We start from the raw sequence: 22,771 nt of genomic DNA on the forward strand, positions 1-22,771 counted from the left end.
TTTACACTTGCAACACAAGATAACATTTTTGTGCTTTTGACCCGCATAGGGCAGCTTGTTCATTTCATTGGCTTGCCTTATGTAAGATAGAAGCATAATGCACCTTTTATGAGCTTCAGGTTTGGTTTCTCTTTTTTTTGTCGCACACCTTTTATGCACTTGGCACGTTTGGAGTGCCATTAACCACGAATGGCACTGAAAAGCACGCAATGCAAATGAACAAACACTACAACCAAGTTTATTTGCTGTTAATTTTTGTATAATTTTGATTTTTTTTTTTACTGAAATGGCAGAGACATTTCACAACTAGTTGGACAAAAATGATGCAGGAAAAGATCATAATGCTCCAAATAAGGGTGAGAGGACGGAACCCCTGGCAGGGAGAATCTGGAGCGATGTAAAACACCAGTAACCTCGATCCCTGTATTGATAAATGGTTAAAGCGTTTCTGGGGCACGCCCCCTTCATCAGAACCAATGATATATATATATATATATATAATCACATTGCTATTTGTCCAGTGAAACTACATTTGCTCTGGGAGAGTTGACCAGCTTTAGAGTGGGGCAAAATGTTCTTGGGCTATTTTCTCCTCCGGGTGATTGTTCTTCAAATACTATGATCAGTTTAAAATGAAGTTCATTTATAAAGAATGAACAAAACATGAATTGGGGAAATACTGCATTATAGCCACTAGATGGAGCTGAAGATCATAAGAAGTAAATATAGCTAAAGCTTGGTACACTACAAAGTAACAGTGCTCCAGACCGCTGGAGGGAATTCACAGCATTATGTAACGATTGCTGCTATGGGTAACCCCATAGTAGCAATGATTAAATGTATTTGCCAATTCCTTCCTAGTTTTCCCTAGAAGTGTAACATTATATCTCTCATTATGCTGTATTAATTACATTACATTCCAGTGATCCTCCTCCTTCATCTAATGGAAATAATGCAGTATTTTCCAGATTCACCGAGTTTTTTTCTTTTAGGTTTATGAATGAACCTATTTTTTACCGCTATACCACCATAAAATTTGAAGAACTTTTGAGTTTGGTCCATTCTGGTTAATTTTGCACAGAACAAATGTCATTTCGTACATTCACTGGATGAATAGCTATACATTTTTTTTCATAAATAGACCACATAATGTTAGCAGCATTACTATAAAGCAAATAAGCCTTAATGTCACTTTTGAGGGAAAATGATAGCAATTGCAAAATATTTAAGCTTCCACTTTCTCTGTATTTGCTGCAAAAATAATCTTAAATATATAGTATTCTGTAGCTGTGCAGATCTCAAAGGAGTGTGGTTTTTCAAGGAAAAGTCAGTATTACTATAGTTTTGCCTCCCTGCTGTTCAGGGGCACCAGTAAACTTGTTTTAAATGGGAAGCGTCTGTTCTTTCCTGAAACCTCTAACACTAGAACAGATGGATGAAGCATGTAAGGTTTTACCTCTGAGGTGGTAACAGTGAAGCCACTCATTAACACTGAATTTACCACTTCGTTAGCAACATTGCTTCCTGTTGAGAAACGCTAATATATAATCTCAAATGGAGTGAGCATACATTTGTCTACCTCTGGTTTGTAATGAGTGGCAACTTGATAGTTTCCATTTTACAGCATTTCCAAAGTAATGTTTTTTAATCTTATTTGCCTGAAGCTTTAACTTTGCTACCAACATTTTTACCTACACAGTCTTGAACCTTGTGACTTCATAGCTGTGCAGGCCTCGCTAGATGCTTCTTTAGCACCATTTTGGGGTGCTAAAAATTGTTGAATTTTTTTGGCACTGTGCAAACATGCCCCGGTAAACTTCTTGGAGTCTTCAAACATCCAAAGGGACTTGAATATAGTATGTTTAATTGGGGTTAGATTGTAAACATATTTAGCCAGGGCTTCACCCTGATTAAATATTTTTAATGATGCAAATTACCAGGGAAAATGTCCAAACCTGTTTCAGGATGTTTAATAAAAATTTCTTGCAGGGAAGTGGCTGGTTTAGTAGGCCAGATCTGGTATGTTAAGATGTATTTTATTATAACATAGTTGAAGTTAGGCTTTTTTATTATGTTTTTGTAATCGAATATGTAGGCTACCAATGTGATCATCCTTTTGAAACTGCCAGTTGTTTGGCTTTCATTCTGATCACCTGGTTTCGATACTAGTCTGACACTAGTCAACTATATGTTTCCTTTATAACAGGCTTCTTTTCAGTCTGTCATCAAGTCCAGACAGAACCTATTTAAGCAGAACACTTTCTAATTGCTAAACTTTTGCACGTTAAAAAAAAAGGAACATCATGCAGGCACAACAACCAAGGACTAGTAAGCTTCAGTATATTTAATCTTTATTCTTGGGTTTAGAATAGACATGTTATTCTAACAGGCTATAGACATTATGCAAATATTTGCATAATCATAACAAGCAGGAAATAAGCGTTAAAAACAAACTCCCACTATCCTTTGTACCTGCATGGTGTGGGGTTGGGTGAGGAGTGCCTTGAAAAAGAATCGTGCAACTCAGTGGTTCTAATCCTTATTGACATTCATCAAAAAAATTGTCAACTTGTTTTTGGGGACCTAATTCTTCAGGGCTAACAAACAAAAGCAATACAAATCATATTGGTACTTTTCTACTGAGGAGAAAAGCACTTCAAAAATTGGTGGCCAAATAGATAACATTCTAAAATGTTAGTGAACTAGGAATTCACCAATACTAGTTTTGGTATCTGTGCTGAAAAAAATCCCAATATTTATTCCGATACCTGAACTTTCGGTAACAGGAAGCCGGGTGGTGAGTCATTACACACCGCCAGGAAGTTGGCTCCATGCTCCCTGGTGACGAGGGAGCGAGACATTAAACGTCACCCGGCTTCCTTAATCTGACTTCCAGTATCTATTCGGTATCGGCGAGTGTCAAACAAATATAGATCCTCTATGCCGAAAAACTGGTATCTGTGCATCCCTAGAAAATACATGCAAGTATTAATTGGGTATTGTAAACTAAAATGGATGTTAAAGTTTATTGGCATGAAGTGTAATTAGAAGAGAAGACTTTACGCATTTGTCTGCCTACCCCGTAATCACTACAAGATCTTGGTGAAGAATTAAGGCAACTTTGGACGGAAATAAGTGTTTTGACACTGCATAAGCTTATTGAAACGATGCCACGGTGAATGGGTGGAGTAATCAAAGCTAAAGGCGGTCCAACTAAATATTAAAGTGTGACTCGTTTTAGCCAGGCAGTGTATTTGGTCAACAGTTTTTTTCCCCCCGCTCCCTGTGTACACAAGAGACTAACAATATGATACAATTTTTATTGATTTAATTTGCTAGCCCTGAAAAAGGGGTCCCCTAAACCTAATACGTGCTGCTCTAATGTTTATGGTTATCAGTAGACTGTAGCTAAACCACTTGGTTGTATAGCTCTTTAACGGTTTTTAATTTTTGTATAAAGGGTAGTTCCACTTTTTCACAAACTGAGAAAATTAACTTACCCAGAGCTTTCCGCCACCTATGCCTGTCCCCGCTTTTTATACAGTTTAGCTGTATGTGCAACCAGTGATGGCAATCCCACTATAGTGGCAGAGGAGGTCCCAGCCAGGAGCAGGAAGTTCAGGGGCCTTGCTCAGTTCAGTGACTTGCGGCCGCATAGAACTCCTCATTTATTTTCTTTAGTGTCCCCTGCCTCCTCCACAGTGTAGTGCAGCTGAGTGATCTCATCTGTCTGATTTAGATCTGGCTCTGACATCAGAGCCAGCAGGTGCTGAGGAAATGGATTGGGAGACAGCATGTCCTGCACAGCTGTACCACCTGTGACCTGTATGCTGGTGGACAATGGGGAAATGGCTGCTTCGGTGGTTTTGGATTAGATGGTGTATGTGTGACATATCGAAAGCAGTTTTATGGTGACTTGATAAAATTGCCTGGCTCCTCACACAATCAAGCAGGCTTTGTATCTGTGTTTGCATCAGATCCATGGCTGCTGCTTTCAACTCATGCAGATGTTGTACAATAGATAAACATTTGTTGTGCACTGAAAACTGTGTTTACAACTGATGCCATGCATCAGTCACATTGCTTGAAATACTGGATAGACGATTACAAGTCTTAGAGTTGACAAAATTTGGCTTTGTATTCAATGTTGCAAATATGTTTTGTCCTGATTTTTATTGTTTGAAAGCAAGGACGTATACTTAAGCCTTTTCTCTCTGTTTCAGAGACTGTTTAATGGGAAGAAAAACAGTATGGAGGAGTCCCAAATAAGTGCTGAAAATACTGATGCTAATGAGCGCCTCGAAGAGGACACCAATTTCAACTCGATTGAGGAAAATGTAGTGTATAGGAAACTACAAGCCTGTGAATCATCTGTTCAGAAAAATAGTTCATTGACTGTGCCTGAAGAACTATCAAGGGACAGGTCTGAGAAAGCCTTAAACAAAGTCCAGGGTTCTCTAATTATAAATGAAGGTGCTACTACTGTCTCTAGTGAAAATCCGGTCTTGCCTAAAGAAACGATTAATGGACCAGTTTCATACTCCTCAAATAAAACTTCCATCCTGAACACAGACAGTATTTCCTTATCCACAGACCACCTTGTGGGTCTGCAAACAAATTTGTGTTCAGTTTCAAAGGAGGTATATGATCTTCATCAACCTACGAAGAACTCTGTACAGATGTCAAGTCAGCAAGTTTTATTCTTGCTACCTGATGTAGCACATGCCAAGAAAGAAACCAATTCCAACCTTAAACATCCTACCTCTTCAGTTGGTTGCGAAACAGCGAATGTGGATAGTGTCAGATTGGATAGCACTTTAGTAGGGCCGATAGATGAGTGCAATGATAGGCAACAGTTACCTGTAAATGAGATGCAAAGTTGCTCTAGTGCTGTTAATTCTGTAGGAGCAAACAGCGCCAATTTTAGTACCGAGATGGACTCGGTAAATAATGAAAAAACAGAGGAGCCAGAAAAGAACTGTGTTGTAAGGGTACAAAAAAAGCGTAAACGAAAAATGGATGGTAGTAAGATAACTCGTTGCTATTCCGAAGATGCTTATAATGATGTAAATATTTCTAAGAAATCAAAGCTATTAAATGTAGATATGATGGAACATAGCGATGAAGAGCAAGTGGTAGCTCCGCACAAATATGAATTAATGAAGATCAAGTCTGAATCTTCTCTTGATGACACGGAAGAACATCTTCCAAAAGAAGCTATAGAGGCATTCAATCATTATGTTTATAGTCCTGTTTGTGACTATTCTGGGGAGACCTCACCTGTTCATGTCGATCCATTCTTTTCTAGTGATGTACAAAGTTGTGAGTCACAGTCACCACCAACATGCACAAGTGATCAAGAGCCATCATTTTACCCCTGCACAAAGTGCAATGTGAATTTTAGGGAGAAGAAACACCTTCATAGGCACATGATGTATCACTTGGATGGGAATAATCATTTTCGGCACCTTAATGTTCCAAGGCCATATGCTTGTAGGGAATGTGGGCGAACTTTTAGAGACCGAAATTCACTTCTTAAACATATGATTATTCATCAGGAACGACGGCAGAAACTGATGGAGGAGATACGTGAACTGAAAGAGCTTCAAGATGAAGGTAGAAGCGCTCGTCTGCAGTGCCCTCAATGCGTGTTTGGAACCAACTGCCCTAAGACTTTTGTGCAGCATGCCAAAACCCATGAGAAAGACAAGCGATATTACTGCTGCGAAGAGTGCAACTTTATGGCTGTTACTGAAAATGAATTGGAGTGTCATAGAGGTATTGCTCATGGGGCCGTGGTAAAATGTTCCGTTTTAACTTCTGATCAACCCCAAAGAAAGTATCAGAGAAAGACCTTAAAAAATTCATATTTTCTTTCATCTAAAAAGCCTGCAGCTTTTATTTGTAAGATGTGTCCATTTACTGCGCCAACCCGCTATATTTTAAAAAAGCACATTGAATATGTACATCCATCATCTTCCTTGGACCAGTTTAATGGTCCCCTTGTAATTAAACAAGAACATTTTTCAGATAATGAACTTGATGAACTTGAATCTGAGAGTAAAGAGTTTGCAAAACCGCCCCATTCTTTTCCAAAGAGTTCTGCTTTAAAGCAGGATATGAAGAGACCGTATGGATCCATGAGTCAAAGTAACAGTTTTACAAAGTTGTATAGAAAACAAAAGATACAAAAAGCTCGAAAAAGTGCTGCTCAGTCTGTTAGTGGTCCTTCAAGTTCCCCAAATAAATCTCTACTTTTTACTAGCAATGACCAAAAACACAGGTACTTTAAAATTAAACAAAAGCATGCAAGGTTAAATCATGCCTACATATACAATCAGAAGTGGGATGGCTACAAAACTTTGAAAAAATCACACATATTCCCACTGAATTTAAAGAAGGAAGAGGGTAATTCTTCACATCAGCTTTCCAGTTCACCTGATCTGCAGGAAGAATGCTTAATTATGGATCCTCATAACCGTCACCCAGGTAGACTAGTTGGCTTCAAAGACAGGGTAGCAGTCAAAAGGGTGCGGAAAGCAGACCTCGAAAGACCAGTCACAGAAGAAGATTTGGATAGTTACCCTGATTTCCTTCAAAAAATGACTTACGTTGTACTAAAAAAACTTGACTCGTCTGATAAAAAAGACGACTATGATTCATGGGACAATAGTGAGCTTTACAATACCGAATCACCAGATGATGCGTATAACAGTCCAGCAAAAAAAGTAGTTTATCCAATTTTTAAAGATAATGCAAAGGACCACCAGCACAGTGAAGACAATGGCTTGCATTACAATAATAATGATGGCTTTTACTTTGAGTATTATGAAGATGGTGAGGCAGATGGTTACATGCATGAATTGTCTGATGTTGATATGGAAAATGCAGAATCTGTATTGCCAGGCCATAGTTCTATATTCCACTGGAGTGATTTAGCTCTTGAAAAGAAATCTTGTCCATACTGTCCTGCAACCTTTGAAACAGGTGTTGGGTTATCTAACCATGTTCGTGGCCATTTACACAGAGCCGGATTAACTTATGAAGCTCGCCATGTGGTGTCTCCAGAGCAAATTGCATCAAACGATAAAATGCAGCACTTCAGGCGGACAGGAACGCCAACAAAGCGTGTAAGAAAAGGTGGGTTCTAGTTTATTCTTTTTAATAAAGCTGGAGATTGGTTTTTCAAATCTTGCTTTGCTCATGTCATCGTGACAAAGTTACTAATGTGTGTAAAAAGAAAAATAAATAACTATTTTTTTTTTTTAGGGATGCAACGAAATTTCACCCACCGAAACATTTCAGCTGAAAATGGTACTTTGAGCAAGATGCCGAAAGTACTATAATGGTCGAAAAATTCCGCCTAAAATGCTGTACATCCCTTACTTCTCTCCTCCCTGCTGGGCCGCCTGTCTGTGTCCCGTCCGATCCTATTCCCTGACCATGTCGGCAGATGCTGCGTGGGGACAGAGACCGATGTCCAGCAGGGAGGAGAGCAGGTTTTAGGAGGCTAAAACCTGGCAGAGCCAGCTGTCACTCATGCAGCTGGGCGGATCCAGACATAATTGTCGGGATGCGCTTCAGCTGCGGCGTCTCAGTATACCGTGAGCTGCAGCTCGCAGTATACTGAGCTTGGGGTGATGGGAAGACGCTAGTTTGTGTCCTTCTGTTACCCTAAAGAGAACTATGGGAAAAAGCCCTAACCCCATAGTTCTCTTTTAATCACTGATAACACTAAACTGATGAACAGTAAAAGCGTTTTAATCGTCACCTATGGGCGTATTTAGCGATGTTTTTTTTTTTGCGCACGCAATTTAAGGCTTGACATGTTTGGTGTCTATTTACCCGACTTGACCCTGACTTTTATGTTTTAGAGAGAGAGAGCGCTTCTAATAGGTCAGAAGCAATGCTAATCAACATGACACCCCACTCGCCCCCCAACAACTTTCTCATGCTTTTAAGTGGTAAACTCTGTCCTTTTAGTATTGCTTCTGACCTGAAGAGGAGAGGTTAACTCTCGAAAGCTTGTATTTTAAAATGATATATATCTATATAATCGATCTAGATAGATCGATATATTAAAAATACTGTTAAATACTGTAGCAAGCTACAGCTGGAAAGGATCCAGGCAATCAACCTAGCTTCCTGATTGACCGCTGGCTCTGCCTCTCTAGACCCAGAGCTAGCTGTGAGGAACAGAGATGGGAGGGGGGAATCCTTGCAGGGGCAGTGACCGACGGAGAAGCAGTGAGCTGAGCAATGATAGGTTTGTAATCGTTCAGATCTCGGCATACAGAGCCAGCGTGCATCAGCTATGGTGTCCCATGCTGGCTTGAAGTATTGTGAAGAGTATATTTTTCATCCACTTCAAACAGTGTCCAGTGAAATAGCTCTTCCTGTTCCTAGACCCTTTCCCTGATGACACCTCAAATGTAACCCAATAATCACAAGAGTAGTGGACGAAGTATGCCTATCCATTTGCAGAAGTGCTTTGCTGCTTCTAATGTGGAATTTTATGCCTACTCCGGGCATAATATGTTCAGTAAGTTGAACAGAGCCATTAATCTAAAGCCACCTTCAATAATCTGCACTGCATTCTTTTTACACACAAATAATTTTGTTGAAATGTGGATGGAAGTTAAGTTTCCAGTGTGTGCATAAATCCAAAAAGTGCTGACAGGCAGATGGCACTGTTTAAATAAAATACTAACTTCTGCTCGAAGTACAGTTACCAACTTCAGTTTACTTTGTATTTAACTAGCCCTTATTTTGAGTAAAGTGTATTCTGACCACAAAGTATGTCAGCCATGTCACAGGCCTACAGAAACGCATATCGCTAGTGTTTCCGATCCTCCCATTCGTGAGTGTCAGTCCCAGACAACACTTACACCCCCTGAGATCTGCTCACAATAACAGTCTACTGCAGTTTGTCACCCATAGACATGTTTGTTGAGCATGGTGGGCATTATGTAATTCCAGTTTTTATTTCTTTCTTGTTCATTAAGGGAAACAGGGATTAGTAATTCTGCTATGATTAGGCTATACTGTCACCTTCAGCAGAAATTAAGCACTGGCCAGCAAAAAGCCATTGCCCAGCCAGATCTAAGCTCTGCCACTCCCAGCATGCTGTACTATTTTGTCAGTGTCAAGGAAGAATGGAAGAATTTTTTTTTTTTACTAGCCATTTTCTTTTTCTCAAGATGTTCTTCTTTTTTTTTTTTTTTTTTTCTCTACAATCAATACATCATTTGCATGCTGCTGAGCTGGGCTCACTTTGCAGCTTTGTGGACCTGTTAATACTCAGTGCCACCTTGGAGGACATACCCTGACCATGTTGGAAGATTGCAGGGCTACCTTTAGAATATTGACCCTTGGGCACTGGGCTCTGCAGTGACACTATCCAGACTTTGAGGTATCATGGTAGTTGGTTGCAGATCACTTTCAAAGTGAAGAACAGTGGCGTTGCATGTGCTGTGCCCAGCCCTTATGGACTGTTCTGTGTACCACATGGAGGCGAACATCAGGAGCTACAACTCATTGGTACCTTTTTTTTCATGATAGCATTTATTTCCTTATTCCGTCGACCCCCATGGCCAAGTGTAATATGCTGAGAAATGTTTGATGCTCTGATGGCAACTAAGTTGATGACTTGAGTGTAGTGCGCACACTCCCCGATATGTTCCCATCCTTTTTTCTTCAGCGTGTGGTAGCTTCTTCCTGCCGTTGCTCCCTTTGTGTAAGAAACACGTCTAACATCTCTGTTGGTCCTTGTTGACCTGGTCACCTCTGGCCATTGATCACCTCCTGATTAGCAGCTGGTTGTGAGTAAGCCAAGGTGCAACCTGGTGTTTACTATTTAGTTTTTCCTGTTTAACTCCTTAAGGACCAAGGCCTGTTTTTTGTTTACATGTTATAATCCACATTTTAGGTCTGAAAATGACTTGAAACCCCCAAACATTATATATTTTTTTGAAAGCCAAGACCCTGTAGAAGAAAATGATGGCAGTTGCAAATTTTTATGTTGCACGACATTAGCACAACTTATTACACTTTAAACATTTTGTGAAAAATGCACTTCAGTTAAATTTAGTGCCCCAAAACACTATATAAAAAACGAGTAAACCGATACCAACGTGCCCAGGTTAAAATTCCTCAATGGATGATTGTTCCTAGCAGCTCAGCCAGCTGAATTGGCTTCCAGCCTTTAAAAGCCTTATTGATGCGGTATGAGCCACATTTAAAATTGAATAGCCTATGACTTCAAGTGCAGTTATCAGTCTGAACTCTTTCATAAAGTCCCCAAGACTGTCAAATCTTTTCGATTTCACTCCTTCAACCTGTTCTTCGGTGACTGGGACTATCTTGCAAATTATTTTCTCCTACAAAATGTTTTGCTGATAAATATCCATTTTGAGGATTTTATTTGAAAGAGGGGCCAGTGAGCTTCAATAAAACAGACTGTACCTATTGAGAATTCACCAGTGTTTAAGAATGCCTCTTACAAATGGTTACATTACTACAAGTGCAGTAGAAAGGGTTCTAGCTTGGACAGAACTTCAAGTTCCAGCCTTGTCCACTGCTCACATGCTTAGTCAGTGACTGGACCTCAGGGGAAGGGACCTTGCACTTGGACATGTTCAACTTGTGTCATGGTGCTTGGACACCAGGTGTGGAACTTTTGGCCTCCAGGTTTACCAATAAACTGGACATGGTTTTTCTCCAGGTGCAGAGATCCTTTGGCAGAAACAGTGAATGCTTTGGTTACTCTGGGATCAGTACAGCCTAACCTTCACTTCCTCTGTTTCAACTTATTTCTTGGCTACTCTGCAGCATTGAGATGTAGGACATTCTGGTGAGCCTCATAGCGCTGAACTGACCCAGGTAGTACTCTGACCTGATCAGACTTCAGGCACACTTATCTTAAGGACTGATCTGCCACTCTGCTTCTCGGCTGTTGACTTTAATGGCAGAGTGGTCTCTCTAAATCTGTAATTCCCACATTGATAAAGGCTAGGAAGCCTGCCTCTTTTTATTGCTTGCTTAGCCTGCTGTGAAGAGAGAAATGTTCACCTCATTAAGAATCCTGGCCTTTCCACAATGAGGCTTAGATTAGAGTTTGGCCCGAAGTACCATCAAGGGTCATATTTTGACTCCTGCCATCTTATTCCAATGACCGTTGGCTTCCCATTCATGGGTTAAGTAAGGCCTTTGTACAGGGTGTTTCTCATGTAGCTTCTGTGCACCCCCTGTGACTCTGGGATTTAAATTTGATCAGATCTTCAAAAACCTGCCTTTTAAATCTATCAAGGATATTTCCCTACCCACTCTCACGCTCTCAAGGTTTCATTTCTTATCACAAGTTTTTGTGGGCTAGTGTCTTTCCTTGTTAAGGTGGTCTCAGACATTGTTCTTCTATCTCTATTTCCAGATTCAGCACACCAGAAGGAAATGTCCCTTTGACTCTCTGGATGTAGTTCACGCTTTTGTGGATATATCTCTGCTACATTTTGTTATCTCTGGTCACCATATTGTAGAAACTGCTTCTCGAGCAGCCGTTTCCCTGTGGCTCAGGCAAATCATTGTTTAGATGTATGGCCTTAAAGAAAAATGACACCCTTACTGTATCTCAGATTTGCAAGGCTGCCACCTGCTCCTCCATTCGTACGTTTTCTATGTTTTACCTGATCATTCAAGCCTCATTGGATGGCAGCTTCGGATGAAAGGTCCTTCAGAGAGCTCTTTGAACTGCAGTTAGCACCCAGTTTTATTTTCCTTATTTGGCCTGCTTTTATTTTGTTTGCTGTAATGCCTACTCCTCTTTGGACAGCTTTTTTTTTTTTTTTTTGGAGTTCATAAAGGGTCAAACATCTTGTAATGTTTTACTACAAAACTGGAGCATGCTGAGACTGGAAAGGGTTATACCTGCTTTTTTGCTTACCAGTGTTCAGTTCCTCCTCAAGGCAGCAGTACAACCCTGTCGTAGCAGAATTAGATTCCTGTGTTCCTCAATGAACTCAACATTGATTCATGGCGAGTACATAAATCCTGGTTTCAACAATAACATGTTTAAACAAATGGCAGTTTTAGTTGCAAATTTTGACGTTTTTATCCTCCTAAACCTGTTATTGTATGATGTGAGAAATTAATATATATTGAACAACCAATTTATTCGGTACTCTTCTCTTTAGAGGCACTAAAGTGCTGACTTGTTTATTCATTTGTCCTGTTTCAATAATACAGAAGTTAAAGAAGGACTCTGGCCATATGAAATCTTAACCCTTGCAGTGGGGCAGCCCCTGCACTGCAAGGGCTAAGTGCACATTTTGTCTATAACCCTAACCCTCACTTCCCCTCCTTGGCTATACTGAAAGCTCTTAAATATCACTTGCTTTAATTTTTTTGGGTGTGGGATTGTTATCCGTGCGGTGAGATCCTCTATGGCCATGAAACAAGAAACTTTGCTGTATGCCAGTGAAATTTCCTATGTTTATTCCTATGAAGGGTCATGCTGTTTGCTGCCACTGTCTCATATATGACTTTTCTCTCCCGTTCATTGAAGGACACAGGGAACAGATCGGAGATCATGTACTGTAGGGTAATATATGAATTGTCAGGGACATATGCAGACTGTATACATTCCCCAACTGGGCAGGCAATTTTGGTGAAAAGCTGATGTCTGAATATATTTTGACCGTGTTGGGAGGGGGATGGACTTAATTCTTTAGTGTCAGTATTGTATGTACGGTGTCCTAATAAGTATTCAGTAATCTGACCCTTTCTCCCTTTATCCCAATAGTAATAGAGAAATCAGAGAGCCCTTCTGAGCACACATGTGCTTTGTGTGGAGGCTGGTTTGATACAAAAATTGGATTATCAAACCATGTTCGAGGTCACCTGAAAAGACTTGGGAAAAATAAATGGGATGCACACAAATCGCCCATCTGTGTTCTCAATGAAATGCTGCAAAATGAAGAAAAGTATGAACAGCTCCTAAAGATTCTGAACAACAGGCGCCCATTTCAAAGACCAGCTCACAGACCCTTCTCAGCACACAGACTTTCCAGAAATGACTCTTCAAAGACCAATACTGCACCTAGCGAAGAACACTGCAATGGTTTAAAAACTGATACTGCATCTGAGCAAATATCACAGGAAGGGCTGTGCCTCAGTGAATATGATGGAACAAGTCAACATGGTGACAAAGATAAACTTGTTTTATTACCTGAATTTCTTAAACTAAAAAAATCAGGTGAAGATAAAAACTCAGACTTTTCTCAAAAGGTCAATCAAACTGCAAGAAAGAGGTTAATGCAGAAATGCCTTCATCCTTTAACTGAAGATTGTTCACTGATGTGCAATTCACAGAAAAACATTGATCTCTCCTTACAGCCAGGTAAGGAGACTTTTTGTCAAATATTCATGTCCATGTGCCCATTTAAAATCCTTTACCACCTGTGTATAACGATACGGCTTTTTTCTGGGGTGTAAAAATAAAGCTACATATATAAGTTTATTAAAAGTCTGTGAATTCCAGTCTAAACTTCCTAGATGCATTGTTTCGTGTGCATGCAGCCAGTGTTAATATTGTCAGCTAATCATTTTCGTCATAATTTTCATCAACACCTTTTTTTAGTGACTAAAACTAAATAAAAACTCAGTTATGATGACTAAAACTATAACAAAAATAGATTGACATTTTAGTCTAGTTTAGTCAACTGAAATGTCAGAGAGAGACGATTTGGGAAGAGATCCAATCAGAACTAATCTCTTGGGACTTCCAGTTCCAGCCTGAATGGACACCTAATAGGTAATACGTGTATTGGCATTAGAGCCAATATAGTTTTTCATTTTAATATTTTAGAGTTGCACTTCTTGAAAGAATGAAGAATGTCAAATGCAGGTTGTTATAATCAATGTATATCTAATTACTGGTCCTTTTTGCTGAAAATACTCCATATTATTGTTTATTAGACTTAGTTTTATCTAAATTTAAGATAAATAAAGACATGTTAGATAACACAACAGTTAAATCTGTGTCTGTATTGCATGTTCAAACCTTAATACCATTAAGTAATAGGTTAGCATATGTTTACTCCAGGAGTATATAATGAGATTGAGAATTCTAGAGAAATTCTTACATTACTCTTTACATAAACCCACTAGATTTTAGTAGACTAAAACTACTGTAGATTCAAATCTTATGATTAGTCGACTAAAACAATTCAGATGACTAAAACTAAATGGCATTTTAGTCAAAACACTAAAACTAAATTGAAAATGTTCTGTCAAAATTGCCACTGCATGCAGCATGTCACACTAAATTGTGTAGATGTGAACCAGCCTCATAGGAGATAAAGGGATTTCTTCTACACATGCATCTCCATGCAGCGTCTATTGACCTGCATTAGACGTGAGGACCCCGAGCGGAGCCGGGGGGGGGGGAGGTGCGTTCTGACTGCTGCTGGAGCTATTCTTTTCTCATTTCCCAATTCTTTGACCCTCTTGCTGTTGAGATATAACCTGCAGAAAATCTCTCCACTGGAGCCTTAGCAAAAAAAAAAAGGTTCTTTGTTTCCCCCCGGAGCTCCACTTTGAAGAAGACCTATCAAATGAGGGTTTACCATAAATGCTGCACTGCAGTGTATGTCACCATAAAGATGTGCAATGTAAATTTCCACATGAATGAAATGCATTGGCATTGTGTTTTACAATTTGTACAATTACCTGTTAAAGCAAAGCTTTTAGAAGCACCTTGAGCATATTCCATCGTAAAGCACATATATTGTATCGGCTTGATTTCAGCAGACGTTTGTAGTTGATCTGTAGTTTGTAGTTGTAGGTCTGCTTTAAAGTAGTACATTAAAATGTTGGTTTGTGGTACATCTTTTGCTTTCTCTGTAGCATAACTGTGTGTGTGTTTTCATGGTTTACCTCTCCAAACTACAGTTCAGCTACTTCAACTAAGTTTTATATATATTGTCACTGCTTTCTTGAGGTGATCCACAAACAGACATGTCCTCTTGGTATGATTTGCTAAGACCCTGCATGTGGAATAAAATAATGGAAATCACACTTTATGAAGGAGTTTAACTTTCATGAGTTTGAATCCAGATTTTAAAACAAACACAGCTATGTCCTAGTGATTTACAGGATATTTAGATGCCTAAAGGCATTTCAACATTGCTTAGATGTATGCATTTCCACACAAAGGGTAGCTCACAAAGTTTAAAGAATTTATACTTGGTGCCCAATTTGCCAAGTTGTCGATCAGAAAAAATTTCTAAACTAATAAAGCATAAAAGTATCCAAAATGACAGAATTATTACAGGACCATGTGTACCCCATAGTGATACTATTGCAGCCTAATGACTTCATATTCCAGGTTCATAATTTTTGGATTATTTGAAAGCAGAATCATAAACAGGATGAAGTTGCCTTCCATGGCCTCTTACATTACCAGATCTTAAGATTACTGAACCCTCATGGGACATGTGTCCGCTGTTAAAAATGTTTTGATTTTAAACATGCTTTTTAGTTGCATCTGATTTAGCTGAAGACCCCAGACATTGCTTTTGTGAGACAGAAAATTTGTTGCAAAAACCTCAGTGCTGCAGATTAGCATTACTTTCTTCTGTGACACATCGAATCTGGTTTGTTGATCATTTGCTTAGCACAAAGATTTTTTCAAGAAACTTTAAATCATTAACTTTCATTATTGGTTTCGCATCCAGAGTAATAAACATAAGGCACTGAATAAAATGTTTTGTCTAACAGCTGTTGGGTTGTGTGTTTTTTACCACCTTTTTCTCCCAGCCTTCATCAGCAAACTAATTTAGTACTGCGTCTTTTTACAGTCTTGTGGGTAAAGCACTTTAATTACCAGTTTGTCAACCAGATTTAACATTTAAATATTTTAAACTACTGGAGAGATCATATAGTTTAGCCCATTCATGGATAAAAAGGTGCTATGTGACCAGAGTGATAGTGTTCAAAGGCTTTAGCCATATATTATTCATGACTTCATGACTGAGGCCCTTTTTTCAATTTTTGCACCCATGTTATATTCCACATTTTAGGCCTGAAAATGACGTAAAACCCCCCAACATTATATATTTTCTGAATGCCAAGACCCTATAGAATAAAATGGTGGTAGTTGAAAATTTTTATGTTGCGCAATATTAGCGCAACTCCTTATTAAACCCCAAAATTTAGTGACAAATTTAATTAAATGCCCCAAAACACAACAAATTACCCATTTTTTAAATGAAATATAAAAGATGAGGTTACAACGAGTAAAACGATACCCAACATGCCCAGTTTACAGATTGCGTGCGACCGTGAAACGGCGAAAAACTGCAGTACCCCAAAAAGTCAATAAAAGACACTTTAAAAGCCCCCACAGGTCATCAATTTAGAAATACCCCAAAATACTGGCCCTAGGATTATTGCTCTCACTCCGGCGTGCGCGGCGATACCCAACATGTGTAGCGCGTTCATCGTTTTCATGCGTAGGCGCACCCGACGCGTGTTTACGTGGCGACGCGCGTGCGCGGAGTACTTGTAAAAAAAATTTTTATTATTAGATTTATTTTATTTCATTTTCATTTTTAAAAACTGTTTTTTTTTTTTTTTTTTAAGCTTATAGCTGGGCTGCAGGAGCCCAGAACTGACAGCCCAGGGACCGGAAGTGATGCAATCTGCATCGCTCCCGGTCCCATAGAACGGGGAGGGGATCGATGAACGGTACGCATCTTCGGGACGCAGAAGCGATCTGGCGACAGGTAAGTCGCCAGGATCGCTTCTGTTGTAAAGCCGACAGTCGGCTCTACAAGTTTAAACAGAGTCCCGGCGGCAAAAGTCGCCGGGAGTCTGTTTAAACAGCCCCGATGCTGGCGACGTACACTGTACGTCGTCAGTCACGAAGGGGTTAAAACCTCTTGTTAAAGCTGAACTTCAAACAAACAGCTAAATACATGGATGAAATGCAATCTTTTACCTGTCAAAGGTTTTGTATTTCTATTTATCTGGTTCTAAGCTTTTACACAGCTTTTCCATACAGCATAGCCAGGAAAGGAGACCTGATCTGATCTTTCTCTGCTGTAGTTCAGTAGCATTCACTGATCTCCCTATTCCCACCTTGTGATTTGAGCAGTTTTAGAAGAAGCACAAGAGCTCATCTCTCTTCCGGTCAGCACGCTCCTGACACTGCATCACAACTGATTGACTAACTGTGCTGCTGCTCCCCTACCGCAATTCAGTCTTTTACAGGAACCTAAAGAGGCTGATACCAAGTCAAATTCAACTTACACTGCATTGAAACAAATTAAATAAATAAAGCTGAATCCCAGTCCGCTATAATTTAGTATGCGCGCCTCTTCTCTTTGATGGTTGTGCAGTTATTCATTTTTGTAAGGTCATCATGAAAAGCTGTTTCTTGGGATAGACGTTATTTACATGTTATGTATAATTTTTCATCCGTAGGAATGTCGGCAAAGCTAAAGACCTGTATGAACTGCAATACAACCTTTACAAGTGCAGTTAGCCTGTCTAACCATTTGCGTGCATATTCCCGGAAGAAGAGTGCTGGTCTTTTGACTGGAACAGGTATGTCCTGCCGGAAAAGAAAAGGTATTTTATAAATTGTTAGTTTCAAAATATAACATGTCCGAAGACAATCGCTTCTGCCAACTGCAAAAAAGCATTTGTTGCCTGTAAAGATCAAAATGTCCAGTATACCAGGAGGAACTTTACTAAATATTATGCATCTAAAATGCCCTAGGAGCAATACAATACCCCTTTGTGTTGTCATTTGAAAAACTCTTAACTTTTGTGCAAGAATTGCTCTTGTTTTGCCTCTAGCCTGCCAGATGTGTTGGACTTTATGGCAGGGAAGGGTACACACATTTCAAAGTGTAACCAAAACTAAAAAAAGAAAATGTCAGCTTTAGATAGTGTTGAGTGGATTGAACACCTGTCAGGTTTTTATAGGGAGATTCACTCTTTGTCCCAGTAACCATTGTCACTCGGATTGAAAGTGAGCGAAAATCCCAAATTTTGAGTTGCCATTGAGGGAAAATCTTCCTGTGGGGACACTTGTTCCAGTGACGACTAAGAGGGTATTTACTTCACATTGAATAGATTTCTTTATTTCCTCTTGTGTCTGTAGGATTTAAGGTGAAGCTCTCAAATGGAATACAAATGCCGAAGAAACTGACTGGTTTTAACCATTCCCTTTTAAATATAGCTTAAAGTTGTATTGACAGCTGTAATTGAAGAATAGGTGTGAATGGTTGTCATTAGGGATGTCCCGATACCGATGCTAGCATCGGAATCGGGCCCGATACAGGGCATTTTGACAAGTACTTGTACCTGTCAAAATGCCCTGATGCCTAGCGCCGAAGCTTGCGCTGGTTTTTTTTGTTTTTTTGTTACCTTCCGTGGTGGCTGGTGTCCTCTGGGCAGGCTGGAGGAGCGTTGCGTCACTGGTGTGGGCGGAGCTCCAGGTGGGGTCTGATGTGGTTGGCCAGCGACTGCCCAGAGGACTCCACCTGGAGCTCCACCCACAGCAGTGTATCATAGACTCACCTCTCCTCGTGCCTGCGGGACCGATCGCCTCCTACTCCAGCGTCGGCACGTAACATAGAGTCTTTTTATTTATCACACGCCAGTCTGATTGACTTATGTCTCCATGTATACACTCCACAACACATTGGTATGTGAATTTGGGGCATTTCTATTGTTTGCCTCTGTTGTGTTTAAGCATTTGCATTGCTGGTTTATAAATGTGCCATGGTCTGTTTTGCGATAGGGTTGGTTGCTATGGGTGCATTCACATTCATAAATAATCATGCCTTCATAGAAAGTTGTGAGCTAATGGATGAGCAAGGCCATAGGTTTGCTTGACTAAAGGAGTGGACACTCTGCATTTATTAAAATGAATATACAAGACAATGTTCACTTAGTTTAGTGGATAAAGTGGAATTGTGGAATTTCAATACCCAATCGCGTGAAAGGTTTATTTAAAAAAACAGCACCTGAATGGATAATTAACCTGAACACAGGGGCACATATTCACTAAGTTAAATGAACATACACTTCATTAGGTAAACAGTTTCCACTCCTTTAATAAATTCACCTAAGTGTGTGACCCTATGAATGTGCTTTGACTGTTCAATTGATCTGACCCCATCAGTATATTTTTAGTTCCACAGCATAAATGACAGTACCCCCATACATATTTTAATGATATTATATATTTTGAGATTCTAAAAGTACTAAAAGCAATTATTTTAATATTTATAATAGATATTTAACTAGGGATGTCCCGATACCGATGCTAGCATCGGAATCGGGCCCGATACTTGTACTTGTATGCAATAACTTGTATACCATTCCACTGATAATCAGGTGTGACAGCTACTGATCCCATCACGCTCCAACAGTATTGTGGGCAGTGCTACCAACCTAACCCCTCCTTATCGTAACCGCTATTGATACCGTGTCCTGAGGGGTTCCACTTGTTACGGAGGGAACTACACTCCTCATCAGACCTCCGACAGTGATACCTTATTCTCTGTATTGTTTTTGAAAAAATGTCACCTGTCCCTTTAAGAGAAAGTATCGGTAATTGGTATCGGTAAGTACATGAGGGCCAGTACTTGTACTTGGTCTTAAAACAGTGGCATCGGGACATCCCTAGTTGTCATAAATGTTTTTAAATTAAAATGTTACCTTTTAAATGTCACTAGCTGCAAAACTTTATTACATTATCAGTTGTTTTTGTGACTTTATTTTGCATATTTTCAGTTTGACCCTTTTTAATTAAGAAGGTAAACAGTAGTCTGGGATCAAATAGTCTTTCACGTTTGGGAGTGCAAGCAAAGTGGCCTAATACAGGGCTTTTTTTTTCTTTCTAATCCTCTGATAAAGATAACGTTTGGTGGTGCTTGCACCTCAGCTTCTGTTGGTGGCAACTTAACTAAAGTTCTTCCCTGGCTGCTAGCCACAAGGAAGGACCTCTCCACAAAACAAGCACACACCTCCAAAGACAGCTCTGCCCATCTATTACTAGTGAGGATTCTCCTTGAAATTGTAGCTGAAAGGAGTGATGTAAGGAATGGCAATGACTGAATGACTCCCCAGAAGTATAGGAGAGCTCAGTATGTTAAATTGTCAGAATGCGTTTAATCTTCTTCCATCAAGTGATTTGCAATAATAAATACTTTATCATCCATTGAGGGTCACATGAAGTCTGTTAACTTTTGGCTATACTGCCACTCACAGGATGATTGGACACTGGCAAACCAAACTGTAAGCCAAGCCAGGAGAACCCCTCCTACTATCAGCATGCCTCAGTTTTTTTTGTTTTTTTTGTGTGTTGCAGGAGGATGGATGCCTTTTCTTCAACTCTATTGGGAAAAATCTAACCTACATATATATAATTTTTATAATTATTATATTGCTAGCCTAAGCACTGACATAATCTGCTCAGGGAAGTGTCGGGTATGCTTTGTGCTCTTTCCTGCCAATCAATGCCAAGGAAACATCTCCCTGCTGCTATTCCTGCTTTGCAAAGACACTTGCAACTCTGAACTTTGGTCATTTTCTACTGTCCATCTGCAGTGACTTTGGTCACCTCCATCCATCGCACCCTTGCTGGCTACCAGCTTTTCCGGGTTTCCGGAGTGCCTGAGGCATTGCCTCATGCACTAAACTTTGTTGCCTTGTCGCTAGGCAGTTTAGTGGGACACATAATTGCAGGATGGTCCTACTTCAATAGGTTACCCCAGCCCCTAATTGTTCAGGGGATGTGCCTTCCAAATGGTACCGACATCTGGAAACCAGTTTCTCTATGATAGGGTCTACCTCATCATCCGAGTCCTCTTTTATTCCTCCTGATGAGGCTGAATCCCCTGCTTTGCCAGCTGGTGTCTCTACTGCAGTCAAGCAAGACTTTGTGGTCAGAATCAGCCAGAAAACTATTGGTCACAGTCTCCAAGCGTGCTCCCACACATTTCACTGCAGAATCTGTAGCTGATATGCCTGCAACCTTGGAGGCACCTGAACCATGGGTTGAAGTGACTATTTTTAAATCTTGGTAGCCCCAGTCTCTTCCTGACAAGGTTATCCTGGATGAGTCACAGTCTTTGACTGTTACTCCAGAATTAGAAGACCATTTCGACTTGTACTATTATAATATACTATTATTGATGCAGGTCTTTCAGAGGTCCTACAGCTGCAAAGACCTTTTCAGTGCACCCGCTCTTCAAGGGGTTTCTCTATGGGTAGTTGACCCCGGCAGTGATAGTTACTTGTGCGTGGGCAACAGATGCCTGGAACATTACAGTGCCATTGACCACTCCCCATTGTCTTCTAGTCCAGTCACCCAACATACCCCAGACCTCAACCTAAAAAAATTTGTTATTTTCATCAAGAACATTTTTATATCTCCTCATGTGCCCCCTACCCCTTGACTTAAATGTCACAATCCTCGAATTGGCTAGTAACTTGGAGAAGTCCTCTTGTCAGTCCTGCTTCAATACCTGCCTGCAGCAGCAAACCCTTTGCCACTTTTTGCAATTACCACTACTCTGCCTGTTTTGATTACACAGATGTCTTCTGTGAGAAAGCCACAACAGCTTTACGTCCAATTGATGTTGTTTTGAGTGCTACTCCTCCTAGAAGCTGTGCCTTCACTCTGTCTGAGCCTGAAAACCATGCCATAAGACGATACATTGTGGAACATCTTAAGAATGAGACGTTCACTCATCTTTTCCCTGCAGTTGCATAATTTTTCTTTGTTCTTCCTCTTCATCCTTGCATTGATTACAGATGCCTCAACAAGATAACATTTCCTGATTTGTACTCTTTACTAATTAGTAGTCTTCTCTAAGTTAGATCTAAGGAGGCCTGCAATCTTATTCCTATTCACTGAGGTGACAAGTGGAGAAATTAATACCTGTTAGGCCCCTTAAAACATGACAGGAACATTTCAAAATGCATTACTAAATACTATTATTAAGAGTTTGTCAAATCTATCTTCTGGCAATATTTGGGAACATTTTTTTGTAATTTCTTGTTTGTATATCACAGGACACGGTTACATTCCTTACTACCAGGGTTATACAACTATCTTCAGGTGATTGGACACTGGCAAATTAAAGCTGTAAATCAATCCTATATATCCCCACTTAGCCTTCCTTAGGCGATGGATGCCTTCTCTCTGCTGTAAATCCTTTACATCCTTTTTCTGTCTTTTCTACTGAAGATTCTTCCAGCAAGTTTCCCTAATACTGCTCACAGCCACTGTGGCACATAACAAACTATCTGGATATGTTTTCTCTTTGGCAGAGCCTCCGTAGCCCATACCAGGACCTGAAGGAAGATATAGGGCTAGCCTTTAATGTGCTCAAGCCACTGCACCTTGTGTGGGGCACTCTCTTTGACAATTTATGTATTCGCTGCAGAGTGCTTTACGGGCCCATTGTGATGGAGCCATGTCCCTAAAGACTGGCAGGATGGGGCATGTCCTCTTTAAGTGACCGCTTTGCTTCCGCTTTGAGGGCGACCAGGCAGGGTTTATTCCTAATCGGGTACCCAGTTCTGCCCCTTCACTCTGTGGGGAAAATGTAGGGTTCCAGTGGCATGGTTGATTCACTGTCCCTCCATTTTTCTTTAATTTGGCACCTTTCACTGGCGTGCTGAGGGAGTCCAAATCTCTACTGACCACTGCTGTGGGTTACCAATCCTGCCTGCATTGTTGACTCACCAG

At 40.2% G+C, this 22,771-nt stretch overlaps 1 protein-coding gene across 2 annotated transcripts in view; it reads left to right on the forward strand.

Moving 5' to 3' along the window:
- ZNF644 (zinc finger protein 644) overlaps positions 1 to 22,771 on the forward strand; it is a 62,856-nt gene that overhangs the window by 34,288 nt on the left and 5,797 nt on the right. The window contains exons 3-5 of one of the 2 annotated variants that reach the window (XM_018560303.1): positions 4,224 to 6,432; positions 6,511 to 7,140; positions 12,797 to 13,393. In XM_018560303.1, the coding sequence (XP_018415805.1) occupies positions 4,251 to 6,432; positions 6,511 to 7,140; positions 12,797 to 13,393 (3,409 nt within the window). In that variant the 5' untranslated portion in view covers positions 4,224 to 4,250. Of the gene's footprint in view, positions 1 to 4,223; positions 6,433 to 6,510; positions 7,141 to 12,796; positions 13,394 to 17,481; positions 17,605 to 22,771 lie in introns of those variants that run through there. The other variant, XM_018560304.1, reaches the window with a different exon arrangement.

This window comes from Nanorana parkeri, unplaced genomic scaffold, assembly GCF_000935625.1.
Source record: "Nanorana parkeri isolate BGI_ZX_2015 unplaced genomic scaffold, ASM93562v1 scaffold447, whole genome shotgun sequence".
In the NCBI taxonomy this organism is placed as follows: Eukaryota; Metazoa; Chordata; class Amphibia; order Anura; family Dicroglossidae; genus Nanorana; species Nanorana parkeri.